General features: G+C 40.9%; 1 protein-coding gene across 1 annotated transcript in view; it reads left to right on the forward strand.

Moving 5' to 3' along the window:
- The window catches only part of pals2b (protein associated with LIN7 2, MAGUK p55 family member b), a 51,409-nt gene extending 40,780 nt beyond the window's left edge, over nucleotides 1-10,629 (forward strand). The window contains exons 8-13 of the mRNA XM_080786891.1: nucleotides 1,246-1,345; nucleotides 2,912-2,980; nucleotides 3,884-4,045; nucleotides 5,361-5,563; nucleotides 6,262-6,390; nucleotides 7,271-10,629. Of these exons, the coding sequence (XP_080643017.1) occupies nucleotides 1,246-1,345; nucleotides 2,912-2,980; nucleotides 3,884-4,045; nucleotides 5,361-5,563; nucleotides 6,262-6,390; nucleotides 7,271-7,447 (840 nt within the window). The 3' untranslated portion in view covers nucleotides 7,448-10,629. The remainder of the gene's footprint in view (nucleotides 1-1,245; nucleotides 1,346-2,911; nucleotides 2,981-3,883; nucleotides 4,046-5,360; nucleotides 5,564-6,261; nucleotides 6,391-7,270) is intronic.
- The last annotated feature ends 7,510 nt before the right edge of the window (nucleotides 10,630-18,139 follow it).

The following is an 18,139-nucleotide window of genomic DNA, read 5'->3' on the forward strand; positions in this document are numbered from 1 at the left end:
CTGGTTTCAGGTGAGACAAACACACACAGACTGGTATAGACTGGTGTAGACTGGTATAAACTGGTGGCAGGTGAGGCAACACACACACAGACTGGTATAGACTGGTGTAGACTGGTATATAAACTGGTGGCAGGTGAGACAAACACACACAGACTGGTATAGACTGGTGTAGACTGGTATAAACTGGTTTCAGGTGAGACAAACACACAGACTTGTATAGACTGGTGTAGACTGGTATAAACTGGTGGCAGGTGAGACAACACACACAGACTGGTATAGACTGGTGTAGACTGGTATAAACTGGTGGCAGGTGAGACAACACACACAGACTGGTATAGACTGGTGTAGACTGGTATAAACTGGTGGCAGGTGAGACAACACACACAGACTGGTATAGACTGGTGTAGACTGGTATAAACTGGTGGCAGGTGAGACAACACACACAGACTGGTATAGACTGGTGTAGACTGGTATAAACTGGTGGCAGGTGAGACAAACACACACAGACTGGTATAGACTGGTGTAGACTGGTATAAACTGGTGGCAGGTGAGACAACACACACAGACTGGTATAGTCTGGTGTAGACTGGTATAAACTGGTGGCAGGTGAGACAACACACACAGACTGGTATAGACTGGTGTAGACTGGTATAAACTGGTGGCAGGTGAGACAACACACACAGACTGGTATAGACTGGTGTAGACTGGTATTAACTGGTGGCAGGTGAGACAACACACACAGACTGGTATAGACTGGTGTAGACTGGTTTCAGGTGAGACAAACACACAGACTGGTATATAGGCTGTTGGAGGTGGAGGAAAAAGTACTTTTTTAAAAAACCCATTTAGACCTGAGGCCGCATTGGTGTCACCTCATAGCTTTAAACGACTTTTTAAAACTTTATAGCTGTTGAAAAATAGCTATAATGTGAGCCGTCGCGCATCCCGACGACCGTAAATCAATTTGTGACTTTGTCTCGCATCGCTCCGGAAATGTAACCGTTTCGGACGAGAGCTAAAAGGTGTGTGAGTTTACCCCTGAAATTAAGTACAGTACTCAAGTGACTTTTACACCGCCGCAAACTGGTATAGGATGTGTTTTTTTTTTCCGCTGACATTTTTAAGTGGCACAGCACATGAGGCCATAGAAGACTCCACAGTTATATCATGACAGGGAGTGGAATAATGATTTGCACAGAAAAACAGATCTGAGGTGTTTGCCTTTTCTGTTCTCTGCGCCTGCAGGCATGCCAAGTGGTGGGCGGGGTAGCCACGGGGCTAATACCCAGCCAGTTCCTGGAGGAGAAGCGGAAAGCCTTTGTCCCTCGAGACTTTGAAGGATCAGGTACCTCAGCACACACACGCGCACACACACGCGCACACACACACATTCTGGGACCTCGGTGACCTTTTTGTGTCTTTATACTCTTCTAGTCGAGACGAGGCAAACATTTTCCAAAAGTATAGCCAAAATTGACGATCTACAAGCGAGTACAGTGTATGGGAGTTAAGTGGTTATATGTACAGGGCATTAAGAGTCAGTCATTCCATCCTCCGCCACGACGAGACTATACTAACAAATTACACACAGTGCCAGTCTGGCCCCTTGTGGCATAGAATCAATATTAACCCATTCTGACCGGGAACCCATTTTGGTGTTTAGCATCATGTTATGCTTTAGCTATTGAAAAATAGCAGATCTACAAGCTCATAGCGCGCCACCGAGTGGCGCGCTACGAGCTTGTAGGTCTGCTATTTTTGAAAAATCGAAGAACGACTGACATTTTTAGAATCTGATCTCAGGTCAGAATGGGTTCATCAGACCAGTGTGTGTCCGGTGGAAACCTCGTATGAATCTGATCTCAGGTCAGAATGGGTTCATCAGACCAGTGTGTGTCCGGTGGAAACCTCGTATGAATCTGATCTCAGGTCAGAATGGGTTAAAGTCCTCCTACGCATTTACTGCTTGGCCTAGCATACATTATACTGACTCGCATACTGCCTTGTTCTTCTCCTGAGGTCCTCAGTTTGCATCTACTAACATAGTATGCAAAAACCATGGCAGAGAGAAAATGTATCAAACTACGGAAATCTTTTAAAAGCATGTAAAAGACCGTATATGCCTTTGTCTAGCGCACGTCTGAATGTCACCTTGAAAATATATCTCAGGTTTTACTACGACGAATGGGTGAGAATACCCGTTTTATATATAGCAGCTTTCACTTTGCTGTGTCTGTACAGTGAAGGATTCACTGAGAGGAGCCTGACTAGACGTTTATAAGAGTCACTGTCTGACCCCTTCTGGCCAACTGGTGTAATGACAGATAGTTCAGCGCAGCAGTGTATAGATGCATTTGCTTCAGTGTTAATTTCATCGATGAAAATGTTCGTCGACTACCTTTTTTCACTGACGAAAACTAAATGGAAACTAAATGAAAACTAAGCTGTGATGACTAAAACTAAGACTAAATATATTGACAATTTCGTCAACAAATAAAAACTAGATTAAAATGTTAGATAGGGACAAGAGATCCAGTATAAGTCATTTTACACTTGGTTGCATGCTGAAAATAGCAGATCCACAAGCTCACAACACGTCGTGAGGTGAGCTTGTAGGTCGGGCTATTTTCAGCGAGTGTATAATATCTGCCATTACGACGGCATCAAGGCCCGCCGAAATACATTTCAGTCGACTGAATCAACTGTGGATTTAGTCGACTAAAATCCCATGATATTTCCTGTGTCAGTGTCAAAATCAACACCGATTCGGTTTGCGTTAGTCTCGAAAGTCGAGAGAGAGAGAGAGAGACTGTTGACTCGCATCAAATTCAAAGGAAAAGAGGGTGCTGTTTCTCCTTTCTTTTCTAGCCGATTGGGTTCTCAGATTGGGTGTGTTGTGTTGTCATTGTAGGGATCCTGTGCGGAACGATAACTGGAAAGAAGAAGAAAAAGATGATGTACCTCACGGCCAAGAATGCAGGTAAGCGTTCCAATCTCGGCGCTATCATGCCCTCTCATTGGTTGACGGCGGCGTCTTCGTGATCTGCGCGAAATGATTGGCTGGCGGCTCTTTCGTTTCGCCTGTGATTGGCACCGGTGCTGTATATTAACTAAGTACATTTGCTTAGGTACTTATTGTAACAGGCTGTATCAACTCTGTATAATAATATAGACGAGACTGGCGTGTATCCTTAAGTGTGGCTTTATTGACAACTCTTATTAATGTAACACCTGAACCTGGGTGCGTCACCTAACGTGTCCCCCGTACCTGCACACATAGGTTCCTATGCATATCTCCACACTTATGTACAATTTTGACGTATTTGCACTTTGAGTATTTCCGATTTCCAGTAAACTTTACTTCTACTCCACTACATCTCAGAGCCTAATGTTGTACTTTTACGCCACTACATTTATTTGGAAACTTTAGTTACTAGTAGATTTGTAGATTTGAATATTATTGCAAAACATAAACTTATACCACTTAAGCCCTGTTGCACTATGACAAAAACTAAACTAAATGGAAACTAAGCTATGGTGACTAAAACTAAGACTAAATATATTGACAATTTCATCAACAAATTAAAACTAGACTAAAACGTTAGGAAGGGACAAGTCATTTTACACTTGCTGCATGCTGAAAATAGCAAATCTACAAGATCACAACGCGTCGCAGCACGACGCACTGTGAGCTTGTAGATCTGCTATTAAGTGTAAAACCAGCCATTACGATGCCATCAAGGCCCGCCGAAAGACATTTTAGTTGACTAAAACATTCCAGGTGACTAAAATGTGACTATAGAACTAAAACGAAAACTATTCAAGAGACTTATGATGACTAAAACAAAAAAAAAATCTGTCAAAATCTGACACTGGTGTGTAGAGTTCGACAGACACGAGCTGCAGATCTACGAGGAGGTGGCCAAGATGCCGCCGTTCCAGAGGAAGAGCCTGGTTCTGATTGGCGCACAGGGAGTGGGCCGCCGGAGCCTCAAGAACCGATTGGTCGTCCTCCACCCCACGCGATTCGGCACCACCATCCCATGTGAGCGCGACACTCTTCCCACCTATGGCATCTATTGGTTTTCATTTAAACCCATTCTGAACGGGAACCCCTTTTGGTGTTAGCATTATGTTATGCTTTAGCTATTTTTGAAAATTCGAAGAACGACTGACATTTTTAGAATCTGATCTCAGGTCAGAATGGGTTAATCGGACCAGTGCGTGTCCAGTGGAAACCTCGTATGAATCTGATCTCAGGTCAGAATGGGTTGAACCCTGTTTCATATCAAGGTCCATTATTTTATTCATCATTTGAGCCACGGACGGAACACTGTTTTGATGAGATTTTAGCCTCTCGGACGCCAAAACGAAATAATAATAATTTTATAAATAATCGTTCCGTGCGGTATTGATGTTGGTACCATTAGGAGAGATAACAGGCAGATGTTGATCAAAATAAAAAAATCTTCAGCATTCTCTAATTGTGTATAGACTTCTAGAATTAATAGAATTCTAATTAATAGAATTAAGTAATGTTTTTTCATTTACTGTTTTCATGTATTTTTAATAATTATTCTTTAGTCTCGTCTGGCCTATTTTCCAAAAAGATTAGGAAGGGGGCGGGGCAGCAAAAATGAATATCAAATATCTAAATAGTGAATTGAGCAACTTAAAAACTGACTGGGGTGTTCACATTAGCCTGAGTGCACGATAAAAATTACCAAAAGTTGTGAAATATCCCTTTAACCCATTCAGGAAGGGAACCCCTTTTGGTGTTTTAAGCATTATGTCACACTTTAGCTGTTAAGAAATAGCTAATCTACAATCTACTTGTAGATCTGCTATTTTTGAAAAGAAATCGTGAAAATGTGGCTCAAATATCAAATAAGAAAAACCTATATTCTTTCACAACGAACATTTTCAAACTCAAATCTATGCTTCTGGGGAGGTCCCTGAAACAACATATTTTGAGACGGGGGGGGGGGTCCACGGCCAATTACATATTTATATTCTTTAGGGTCCTTGACATGAAATGGTTTTTAGAACAACCGATAATAGAAACATTGTTTTAAATGAAAACGTTAACCCATTCTGACTGGGAACCCGTTTTGGTGTTAGCGTCATGTTAAGCTTTAGCTATTGAAAAATAGCAGATCTACAAGCTCATAGCGCGCCACCGAGTGGCGCGCTACGAGCTTGTAGGTCTGCTATTTTTTTTTAAATCGAAGAACGACTTGACATTTTTAGAATCTGATCTCAGGTCAGAATGGGTTGATCAGACCAGTGTGTGTCCAGTGGAAACCTCGTATGAATCAGGTCAGAATGGGTTAAATGAAAATTAAAAATGGTTTATACAGTCACGTCGCGGCGACCCCGCGACGACGAGCTGGACGGCAACACGTACCACTTCACGTCGCGCGGCGAGATGGAGGCCGACGTGAAGGCGGGCCGCTTCCTGGAGCACGGAGAGTACGACGGGAACCTCTACGGCACCAAGATACACTCCATCCACCAGGTGGTGGAGGCCGGGAGGACCTGCATCCTCGACGTCAACCCACAGGTATATAGGTTATAGCAATACTTATATAGCTCTGGTCCGTATAGCTCTAATTAATGCGTTTCATTTAGAAGCTATAGGTTACTCTCAACTTTCCGCCGCTCGCATGAATGCAGACCTGCAGCCTCTCCTCTTTAGCGTAAATAAAAAGAACGTTTTTTGCTATACTCACCAAAACAAAGGCGAGTTGTGTCATTAGAAAGCCTACTTTCCTTAGTGGACGCACTCTGAGCCCCCCCACTACACGTATAAACGGTACTTTTTGGCCAAAAGGGGATTTTGTTTCCACCGGAAAAATAATACTTTTAGTTACTCCGCTGCGCCTTCTACCGATATTGCCCAGAGAATTGCAGAGAAAATCCCTTTCTGGCCAAAAAGTACAGTTTATACGTGTGGTGGGGGGGCTCAGAGTGCGTCCACTAAGGAAAGTAGGCTTTCTAATGACACAACGAAAAGAAAAAAAAAACCTCAACAATGAAGTCAGGCGGTTTCCTCCCGACAGTAACGATATGGTGTGTTCAGAAATGCTCAACAAATAATTGATTGCACCCAATGAGAAAATGCTTTGCGTGTATTGGATTGACGGTTGTACTGTCCACCAGCACTGGGATGTATTAGGGGTGTGTGTGTGTGTGTGTGCTTATACACAGTTTGTGTAGACAACAATATGGCTGATGTGTCTTGCGGTGTCTCTCTCCCAGGCTCTGAAGGTGCTGAAGACGGCAGAGTTCATGCCCTACGTGGTGTTCATCGCGGCACCAGAGTTCGACACTCTCAAGGCCATGCACAAAGCTGTGGTGGACGCGGGCATTACCACCAAACAGCTCACGGTCAGTCCACGCTGTGGGCACTGGAGTTTTGCACGCAATACTTAACCCATTCTGACCTGAGATCAGATTCGTAGGAGGTTTCCACTGGACACACACACACTGGTCTGATTAACCCATTCTGACCTGAGATCAGATTTAAAAAAAGTCAGTCGTTCTTTCGATTTTTCAAAAATAGCAGACCTACAAGCTCGTAGCGCGCCACTCGGTGGCGCGCTATGAGCTTGTAGATCTGCTATTTTTCAATAGCTAAAGCATAACATGATGCTAATACCAAAATGGGTTCCCGTTCAGAATGGGTTAAAGGGATTGTGACATTCATTCTTTTTTTTTTAGCTCAATTGCACCCAAAAATCTCTTTCAGCGCCACCTGGTGGTCACCAGTTTAGGCTTTGAGTGGCAATTCTCCCATTATAAAGAAAGAAAGAATTTCATTATGCATGTAATGTGCATTACATCATCACATGTCATCACCTGTACACCTGTTTTTTTTTTTATTCCCAAGGGAAGACGTCTTGACGCCCGTGGCATCCATTACTTAATAGGCAATTAGACGTCTTGACGTTTATAGCTACTAAACTTTCGGTCGATTTTCTGTGGTCTGTGATGTAAGAGTCCACAAATCCCATATATGATAAACCAACAAAAAGAAAATGAACTGAAAACCCCAGACCACAGAAAATCCACTGAATGTTCAAAGTTCAGGTTGTGTGTCCATTGTTTTAAACTTTAGCTACATTTTGTAGATTCTGGTCCCAGCAGGTTTCAATGGATTAATAAGTTTGTCCGATTTTGAAAATCAGGCAAACCAATTTGTCATGTAACTCACACACACACACACACACACACTCTAACATGTCGTGCGTGTGTGCTCCGCTTACAGGACGTGGACCTGAGGAAGACCGTGGACGAGAGCGCGCGGATCCAGCGGGCGTACAGCCACTACTTCGACCTGACCATCGCCAACGACAACCTCGACAAGGCCTTCGAGACGCTGCAGGCCGCCGTTGACGGACTGATATCGGAGCCCCAGTGGGTCCCGGTCAACTGGGTGTACTGACCAGCAGTGACCACCACCACCACCAGCACCACCAGCACTAGCAGTGGACTGGAAGGCCCCGTTCATAGTTGAGTTTTAGGCGATGAGGTGACCACCAAAAACGGTGTGGTCAACCTCATAGGCTTGACCACCGTATTTTGGTGGTCACCTCATCACCTATACACTCGGACATATGAATAGGCCTTTAAGGCTCATACATAGTCTGGATTTTCGGTGGTTAAGTTAAGTGACCACCGACCGAACTACAACATGACGTCACTGAGCCGCGCTGAAGAGCAAACCACCACCGCCACCGCCACCGCTCCAGCCCTTCTCTCTGTTTTTTTTTTACTCACCACCGCTCAACGTTATTTCAGCTGCGGTTGGTCAGCTCACCACCGGAGCGGTGGTCACCTCACCACCGAAAATCCAGACTACGAATAGGCCTTTTAATCCACACCGCTCACTCTGACCAGGTCACGCTGACCACCTGCGTGTGTGTGTGTGTGCGTGTGTGACTGTGAGGTCCCAGTGGAAAGGAGAAGAGAAGAGGGAGAAAAGGCTTTTTTCCCCAAGGGAGATATACTTCTGCCAAAAGAAAACCGAAAAAGAAAAGAAGTGCTTCTCTCTCGTCGCTCTTTTTCCTGCCATCAGGCTTTTTTTTGCATTACCACGCAAACCTTTTTTCTACTCAAAACTGAAAAGGGAAAGAGTGCTTATTTATTTTAGTGTTTGTAACTTTTTATGGAAGATCTTTTTATTCGCAAACCAATGCGCAAATTCTGACAAAAAAAAAAGAAAAAGCAAAAAAAAAAAAGCATCCGGCCCCAATGATTGAGGCCATATTTTGTAATTAATTTATTGCTGTTTATTGTTTGATTCTGTAGTCGTCGTCTTCTTCATCCCCGAGACCAAATGCTTAATGCAAATGTTCCCCCTTTTACCAAGAACCTTGATAGTTCAGTTTATAGTTCATGTCTCCATCGCAGCCCATAGCGGAGCAGAAACGACTGATTACAGCCAAAGACCACCTGCCGTATTAGCGTCCCACATATAACATAATAGCCTCAAGAGCAGTGTTCATTTCGTCGACTAATATCATGACGAAGAATGTTCGTCGACTACCTTTTTATTTTCACTGACGAAAACTAAATAGAAAGCAGGTATAAACTAAGCTACGATGACTAAAAGTAAGACTAAATATACTGACAATTTCGTCAGTATAGACTAACGCTACAACATTCCAGGTGACTAAAATGTGACTAAAACTAAATTCTAATTATAAACTAAAGACTAAAACCAAAGTTTGCTGTCAAAATCAACACTGCTCAAGAGCTGGTTTATAATAATAATAAACGTAATTTATAAAGCGCTTTTCAAAACAAGCTTACAATAGTATTACATATTTTTGTCACCATATAAATGAAATGTGTTTAAGTAGCTGGATGTGCACTGGCCCCCCTCAATTGATTGAAAAGGACCCTACCCTTATAACCACTTGAATCCTAGGATCCCTATTCTGGGAATTTTAGGCAAATGTTTGGCAAATGAATCCCCCAAAATGTCCCTGGGGTCTACGAAATATAATAGAATTGTCAGTGCTTAGATATTTCTCGTTGTTACAGTATGTAATGAACCGCTATTGGGATCAAATCACTTTAACCTTTCATTTTGACTAGATTTGAATGTGTGTCGAACTAGTCTTTCACCTGTGTGGTAAAGATCTGTCGTATTGTCATAGCGTTGTCAACCAATGATCCTTTGTTTTGAGTTAGCGTACCCTGTTGTCTCTCCTAGTCCATCTAAAAAAGAAAAAAAGAAACGAGGCAATCACAGAATCCTATTGCTTCATTCATTTATCCTCTGTCGAACAGTACTTTGTGAGTTGATGCAACGCGTGAGCTTGTAGGTCGGCGCTTTGGCATTTGTTTCAGTTATTTAAATATCCCCCCCCCCCTTTTTTCCTCCCATTAAAACCAGGAAAGCCATTTTTGATTTTAGCGTCGGCTTATTCACCCAATTCTACCCAATGAAATGTCATTTCTCTGTGGGATAACAAAAGGTGTACAGGCGCTAAATAGTCTATGGAAAGTACACTCACGTTCATATTTATTTTGTATGATAAAAAAAAAATCACACCTGTGTGAAGTGAGGGGTTCAGGGGAGTGAGGGGGAAGTTATCATCATGACGTAAAATAGACACTAAGCCGATTTGCTCAGACACTATGACGTAAAATTCTACATTCATTGTCAATGGGAATTTAATGTTTGTGTAGGACGGATATCTACGGGGAAATGTGAATAAATATGTGAAAACTGCGCCGCAATTTATTTTGCCGGTCTACAAAGTTCAAAACGCATCGCAATGTGACGTGTTTCGAGCTTAGATTATCTATCTTTCCTATATTTGAATTGAAATCCTGCATATTCGATTTCCATTTTTGAATTGGAATCCTGAAAAGTAACCCATTTATTTAATTTCAATTGCATTTAGTTATAGTTAGGTTAAAAAAATAAATACAAATACTTTGGACATGAGGGCCGCCGCATGAACCCATTTTGGGGCGGGAACCCCTTTTGGTATTAGCATCAGGTTATGCTTTAGCTATTGAAAAATAGCAGATCTACAAGCTCATAGCTGGCGCGCTATGTGCACTATGTGCCGCGGACACATTTTTATGGGCCCCCTTAGTTTTTTTTTTGGTTTCGTGTCCTACATTTTGTTTTTAATAGTTATCTCAAGAATGCAAAGCGGCGCGTTGTGAGACTGTATTTTCACCCGTTTGCGTCCCGGGGCAAACATAGTTTCTCTTTTGGGGTCCCGGGCTAAAGCGTTTGGGAACCGCCCGCTATGAAGACCAAGTCAGGCTTTTGCCATCCACTATTTATCTACATAAGCCAATGTTTTACATGGCGAGTGTTGCTGTTCCCATTCATTCATAGTCATACACACAGTATGCCAATTAAGCCCTACTTGTATTCCTCTTGGTTTCAATTTCATCGTTTAATATTGATCAAATGTGATTGTTTTATCTATCGTTTAATAGGCGAGGATGTTGGATTATAGTCAGCATTTAAAAAAAAAAAACTAATAACCCTGACTTTTATACTGTTTTCACGTCATGCAGCCATGTCAACAGATTGTGTCATTACATTTCATTCAGAGAATATTACAGTGAATAAAGTTAATAATCAAGTCTTAGAAACAAGTCCCTTTTGTGATCAGTGTGCAACATTCCAAATTGTTAATAAGGTTCCTTCCGATGTTTTGCGGGCGGAGAGCACTTTTCTACTTTACTTTTAAAAATAAAGATATATTCTAACCCAACAAATTACAAATGAAAAGAACAAATTACAAATTAAAGAGAACCAAACCACCAGGTAAATGGAGAACTTTACATGTTTATTCAACGCATCTTACAGTCAAGCCAAAGAGTGAACTACATTAAGTGATACGTATTCACATTATTTCCTAACAGGGTTTTACAGCATATCTCGTGTTTGTAAGCATAATTGTTAAAAACAAAAAAAAACTAAGAAAAGGAGAAAAAAAAGGGAAATGTAAAATAGAAACCAAAGCTTATACACGTATACTTTACAACAAAATGTGAACAAGGACAACAAGGAGCATAGCAGTGGATCTGAACGTAAGTCTCTTTAAACTCGTACTTTGTTGCACGCCCACGTCTCACAACAAAAATGATCCGTTTAACGGTAAAAAAAGCGTTAAATATATTTTTTTTTAGCTTTTTTTTTTTGCCCCAATTGTGTCGAGCGACTCGGGTGTGTGACGAAAGTACAAATTTGTCATTTAGAAACCAGCGACATTAAAAGACTCAACCATAAAAAGGAATGACAGTTTTGGCATGGTGTTGTTGGTGTGGTTATAAAAATGAATTACACAGATTTTTAAGGGGGAGGTTTGAAGGTTTACAGGACTGTGCATGAGCGCTGCCTTTTTTTTTGCCAAGAGAGACTTTGGTCACTTCAACTTCTCCATCATGGCTTATTATACAATGACAGAAAAAAAGAAAACAAAAATAAATGACTGATGGAGCAAAAATAAACGGTCAACTGGAGTGTCCTGGAAACTGTTTGCTTGAACAAAAACAGGAAAATATAGTTTGCATTCATCAAACATAGGAAAATGTAAAGAACCTATAGGGATGATTGTCTGTCTTTCTTAAATGAATAAGCAGGAAAGACAAAAAAAGAAAAAATACAATAAAACAGTTTAAAGTTGACCAAAGTTCCAGGACCACCCCTACATTCATAGGAGGTAGATAATGATGACACATGACATGGAAAAATATGGGAGAAAATGTGGATTTCTAGTGCATACATTTTGTGGAACAAATTAAGGCCAAAAATGCTAAGACGACAAAACAGTACCTCACGTTGTTGGTTCAAAAGCTATTTTAAGACAAAGGCGTGCGTGTGTGTGTGTGTGCGGCTGTGTGCGCGCGCGCGTGTGGACCAGGGGTCACCAACATGTCCATGGTAGACTTGTCCTTGTATCAAAAATTTTAGTTTGTTTTACACACCATTATAATGTTCTTATTTTGATCATATAAGACCCAATTACTGAATGTAGGTTTTCTTCCAAAAAAAGATTATGACACAATGACACATTAAGAGTGCACTAGTAGGCTACTTAGTGGTGCTCAAATGTTTTATTTGCAAGGACCCCCTTAATAATAATAACTCTCAGAGTGTGTTTCTCTTTATGTGTTTCTGGTAATAATTATTGGGTGTGTGTGTGTGTGTGGCAAGAATGGAATTGTGACAACAATGTCCACAATGAGCCAACATGGCAATGACCCCTGGCGTGGGACACAGGGGCTGAGGGAGGAACCAGGTGCTATTAATTAAGATTCGAGTGCACAACCCTAACGAGCGAACATTCGAACCTTGAATGTTTGGGGACAGCCTTAGCAGATAATAGCCCTTTCGTGGCAATACCTGAGTCAACAGTCACATTGGAACAAGTAATGTCACTGGATGGTTGGTTGGTGTACGTACGTACGGAAACACCCTCAAACCCAACCTTTTTGTTTTTGGCTCCACAATAAATGTATGCAAGATAAGTAAAAAAAAAAAAAAAGGTATAAATGATGTGGCTGCGACTGAGACATTCAGATTAGATAATAATTACGTTTGACAATTGCATAAATGGCATGTAATCATTTGGCCACAAGATATAACGTACTCCGTTAGATCTGATAATGGTGTTAAAACGACATGAACAACATTGAGAAGTCACAGCAAAAATGGCACAGCCTGTAGGGACGTTCAAACCTCCATGTTTGGGGGGGGGGGGGGGGGGGAGGGGTTTAACTGATTGGACTATAATGAAGTACACTAGAGAAAGAATAAATGAAAAAGTCAATGCAGCATATACCAGGCTTATGAGGTACTTCAATATATATATATATATAGATATATCTTTACCTTTTTAGAAAAGCTTTTCAAAATTATATCATTCCTTATAATTCCTACCGATAGCATAAAATACCTCGTCTTTATTTTTTTTCCGTCCTTTCTTTTCTTTTTTTTTTAAACTTTGCCCGACCTCAGATGGGCTATTTCTTTTAGACTGCTTTTGAAAAGTGCAAAAACACAAATACTGATCCTTCTATGCAGCATCTACACTCAAGGTTGCGTGACAATTAAAGTGGAAATTCTTTGTATGTATATATATATATATATATATATATATATATATATATATATATAGACTGACAACCAAACATGTCGGGGAGGGGGGGAGCTGGAAGACAGCCAAAGAAAAGGCACACATAAAGATGACACACTTAAGATGTTTTCAACTCAAAACAAGCCAAGAATTTTAAGTTTAATTGCCACACAACCTCCTTGTGTATACCTTTCATTCCGTGTAGCCCACAGCGTTTGACATTATAACAAAGTATGTCCAAATTTGTATATTCCCTTTTTTTACATTATAGCTTGCAAGAACACAACTCAACCTCATAATCGTTATTTGGATCTGATTAAATCATAGTTGGATTACTTTCAGGGTAAAGTAAAAAAAAAAGGGAAAAAAAAGAAAATAAATTTGCAGTAAAGGGTAATGTGGCAGAGCTTTGTAGGCATTTGATCACTTGCAGTAGCTGTATCTGGTAATAAAACACAAAATATTTGATGATTACTAATGGTAGAACAAAGAAAAGCTAGTTCCCAAAGTCTACCATAGGAAAACAAAAGACAAAGACCAAGACCCCTTGGAAAAGACTGATCTAAAGCCAGCACTGCGATCGGATCCAAATGCCTAAATTAGGTTTAATTTAGCCATCTGCAAACTGCCGTCCTTTCGACGTCAAGTTCAATGAATGTTCACTGGTGGTGTTGCCTCAACCCGCCCAGAGGACAGACCAGTGTGATTACTGCCAGTCAGCGAACCAATCACAAGTCACAACGCTATATTGCTGTACCAACATTCCGCCTGAAGGTCTTCGATGGGGCTATATGCACACAGAATAACCAGGGTGTTACCAATGATACTAATTAAGGCACCGTTCCATTTAGTGTGCAGTGGTTCTCAAACTTTTTAATTTCAAGGACCCGCACCCCCCATACCTCCGAGTGTGTACAAAAGGATTGGTATCCTTACATTTGTACACTCTCGTCGAGTTATAAACCTGTACGGGGCCATTAAGGAACATACTCAAGGACACGTTGAGAGACCCACACGGTGGAGTAAAGTATTTTCCAGTGAGCCAACGTGCACAATAGCAGCACCCTGACTCCGTTTGACCATGAACGGAACAGAGCCTTCATTGGCATCAGCGGTAAAACACCTGTGAAGGAAGCCGGGAAGTGGCCCGAGTTCTTTCCAAAATGGCCGTGTGCGCGCATATAGCCCATTCATTTACCTCGACATTCCACGTACACCACACGACAGGACAGGGCTCCAGAACAATATATATTAAATATAAAATGAATCGTACACATGCAATATATTGAATCGTTTGTTTTTTTCCACAATATGAGGCAGTTCTTTGGCGATATTATTAGCTGCTTTGAATTTAACTTATCAGTCCAGGATGTATGGCCAGGGAAATGGATTGTAGTGGGTGTGTTTTTTTTCTTTTCTTCCCGGACAATGATTCACTTTTACTTTAGGAGGTGAAAGTCAAACTACTTTAAAACCAAGACGTCATCACCTGGAACCCAATCACAACAAAAACACAGAAAATGCAATCATTATGGAAAATCGCAGATTCAATGCATTTATCAATATTATATCCAATCGAGCCTATAAATATATACAATCCAGTTGAGACTTATAGTTCATGTAGCTACATAGAATTCTGGTGAGTATCATTGCATCTTCGACATTGACTGTGTGTTTGAAAAACCTTTGAGACGTAAGCTCCCAACTACAAAATTTGGTCCCCTAAAATGTTACAAACTAAATAAAAACGCCAACAGGTTTTTGAAGTGGCTTTAAAAAGGAAGAATAAAAATGCTTACACAGTATTGTATCATTTGGTCGCTACAATTGAGCTTCATCCCCGTCATGAAGGAGGGCCAATACAACTGCAAACGCACAAGACCTTCCTGAGGTAGTTTTTTCCCAAGTTGGTAAATAAAACAACCAAAACGCTTTTTTCAGTACGTTTCAAAATGCCCCTTGCCTTGTGTGACTGTATACATACATCAGCTAGTGTGTATGGCATTGGTTTGTTGAGGTTAATAGTGAGTTAATCCTTTCCGTCTTGAACATTGATTACTGCAGCCTCGCAGTGTTGATTTCGTTGACTAAAACTGACAAAAAGAATTAGTCGACTACCTTTTTTTTTCTCGACTGATGAAAACTAAATGGAAACTAAATGAAAGTTAAGCTATGATGACAAAAACAATAAGACTACATATAGTGACAATTCCGTCTACAAATAAAAAGACTAAACTGTTAGGGACTAGTGGACAAGAGATCCAGTACAAGTCACTCATTTTACACTTTGTTGCATGCTGAAAATAGCTGATCTAGAGCTCACAAAGCTATATCTGCTATTTTCAGCAAGTGTAGAATCAGCCATTACGACCGCGTCAAGGCCTGTTAAAACAAAAAACACTACAACATTCCAGGTGACTAAAACTAAATGAAAACTATTTAAAAGACTGACTAAAACTAAAATACACCGTCAAAATCAACACTGCTCGAGGAAACCCCAAAGTCTTGATGGTTTTCAATCTGACCAGAGAAGTTTGGCAGGGATTGCAGATCTACACGCTCATGACACGTCACAGCGGCTTGGGAGCTTGCAGATTTATATTTAAGAGGTTTGTTGTAGAAGGAAATAGGAGGGGGCATAGTATTGAACACTGGGGGACTCCAGTCACCAAAAAAAGGGGGGAAAAAAAGTGGTTAATTGTTCTCATTCTACCCGTCTAAGCAGGGGGAAAGGACGTTAAAAGAATGCAATTACACACCTGGACCTGGTGGGATTGAAAACCAATAGTAAAAGGGGTTCTGTTTGGGAGGTAGCCAATCATTTTCCAAAGTCATGGAAAGAAGACAGAGTTCTTAACTTGATTCTAAAAACCCGGATAGTGGTGCTGTAGCCGGAGAAGAGACTCTGGAAGTGCTTTGAGTTGGACCCAGTTCGGAAGAAGGCCAAGGTCCAAAAAAAAAGAAAATTGCCAAATCTACCAGCAATGCCCGATGTCTATCAGATAATGATCAAGATCAAGTTGAGGTTCAAGGAGTTATGGGTTATTTCTTATGCGCACAATTAAAAAAACAAAAAACAACGACGAATTGTGTGTAATGCGAATTGTAGTGAAGCATTCCTGACATGGTGCCTTCCATGTTCTTTTCTGCTTTCGGTGAGTTAGTGTAGCGAGACACAATTTAAGTCAGCTTTAGTTGGAAAACCAACATTACCGTTTTACAAGGCTATAATAAGAAGGGAGAAAAAAAAAGAAAAAAAAGCTGAACAAGGAAAAGACAAACACAATCAAATAAAATATGCCAGAAGGTGTTGGAAATACGAGGATAGTTATTACCAGGGAATCATAAGTCAGGGTAGCAGGGTAGCTTGTTAAAGCCAACAGTGTTGTGTGGGGGCATTAGTGAACAAAACGCACCCAAAGCACAAATGGTGTGTTCCCCAAAGAAGTGTCCGTCTTGAGTTGTGGAATCTCATGACTTTTCTGAAGGTCTACATTAAAGCCAGAATTAACCAGTTAAGCCCTATTCAGTCAATCTCGAAAAGAATATCCCTCTACAAAGCTTGTAGTATATGCCATTTTCACCTATGATAAAATGCCTAAAATAGGGCCGTCAGGTTGAAAGTGGTTAATTTACACGGTCAAAGAAAAGCTGGCAGGGAGGGCGAACAAGGGAAAAAAACCAAGACCAACCAAGATCAAACTACACAGCAACGCAACCATCATATATAATATATACACACATACAGCTCTTATATTACAGCTTGTCGCACGAGTTGACTAAAGAGAAAATGAGACTATTATTTGCACCAGTGTTTGTGTCTCCTAAAGTGTAGTATGCAGAGAACCATCTAAAAAAACAATGTAGATTAAAATGTCGGATATCAAATAATATCTAACGAAATGCCAATGCACTGGTGTGCTCCATTTTAGCCAAATGTGTCGGCTAGAAGAAAACTAAAGATGGCCCAAAAGGTAGTAAAGTCCCAGGGATATTATCTTGGGTACAGGATTTTAGGCTGTAGGCTTTCAGGGAGATTGGAAAAGTAATAAAAAAACAATAGAGAGAAATACACAGACTCATAATGCTCTGGAAGTAAATTGTTCCATTTGAAGATTTTTGACTCACGTTCTCATTTCATAAGAGTAATGCCGTGAACAGACTGTGAGCCACAAAAGATCCACACCAAGGAAGAACGTTTGCTCTCTGGGCCAGAATACGTTTATGCCATTGCTGCAAAATAAAACCTTTCAGTCCAATCCGTCTGCTTTGGTTTGCCAAACCAGCCAAACCTCCACACTTAACTTTGGATCATTTCACGAAATAAGGGACGAGAGAGACTAACTGAGATGAAATTTACGCAGACACACAGTACACAATAATATAGTGGGAATAGAATGACACGGTTACAATAAAAATAAGTTTTTTTTTTTTTTTTTAAATGACCTGAAATGCATGGGGTAACACTCATCTCCATGTGAAGCAATGACACATTCATCCATGCTGGTGTATACATTTACGGGCCCCCCTCCGGCAACAACAATACACTCATCCACAGACAAGACATTCTCCATTTAGCTCACAATAATATTGAGAGCACAGACAGCGAGGGGAAAAAAGCTTCTACTAAATCTCCGATATGTAGCTATAGTTTTTAACCCGACACGTGATCCCGAGTCCCGACGCTCGTTCAAATGTATACAACATTGCAGTCTTGAGCAATGAAATAGCACACCTCTCTCTCCTGTTCTTACACACTTACTTTAGCATCGCATCTTAAAAAAAACCAAGCAGTGGGATGACAGAAATATGAACGTCCATAACTACTCACTCCTCCTGCACCATTATGATCTCATGGCCATGACTAAGAAAAACAGCGCCAACATCCACCTACTGGAAATTTAACTGCGTAAAAAAACCAAAACATTAAAGGCATTAGGCTAGTTCTTACTGTAAGCCATCTGGCTCTCGATTAAAACACATGATCCCTTGTAGCAGATCTTATCGATCGACTGTTT

Source organism: Protomyctophum bolini (genome assembly GCF_963924005.1).
Source record: "Protomyctophum bolini genome assembly, chromosome: 17".
Taxonomy (NCBI): Eukaryota; Metazoa; Chordata; class Actinopteri; order Myctophiformes; family Myctophidae; genus Protomyctophum; species Protomyctophum bolini.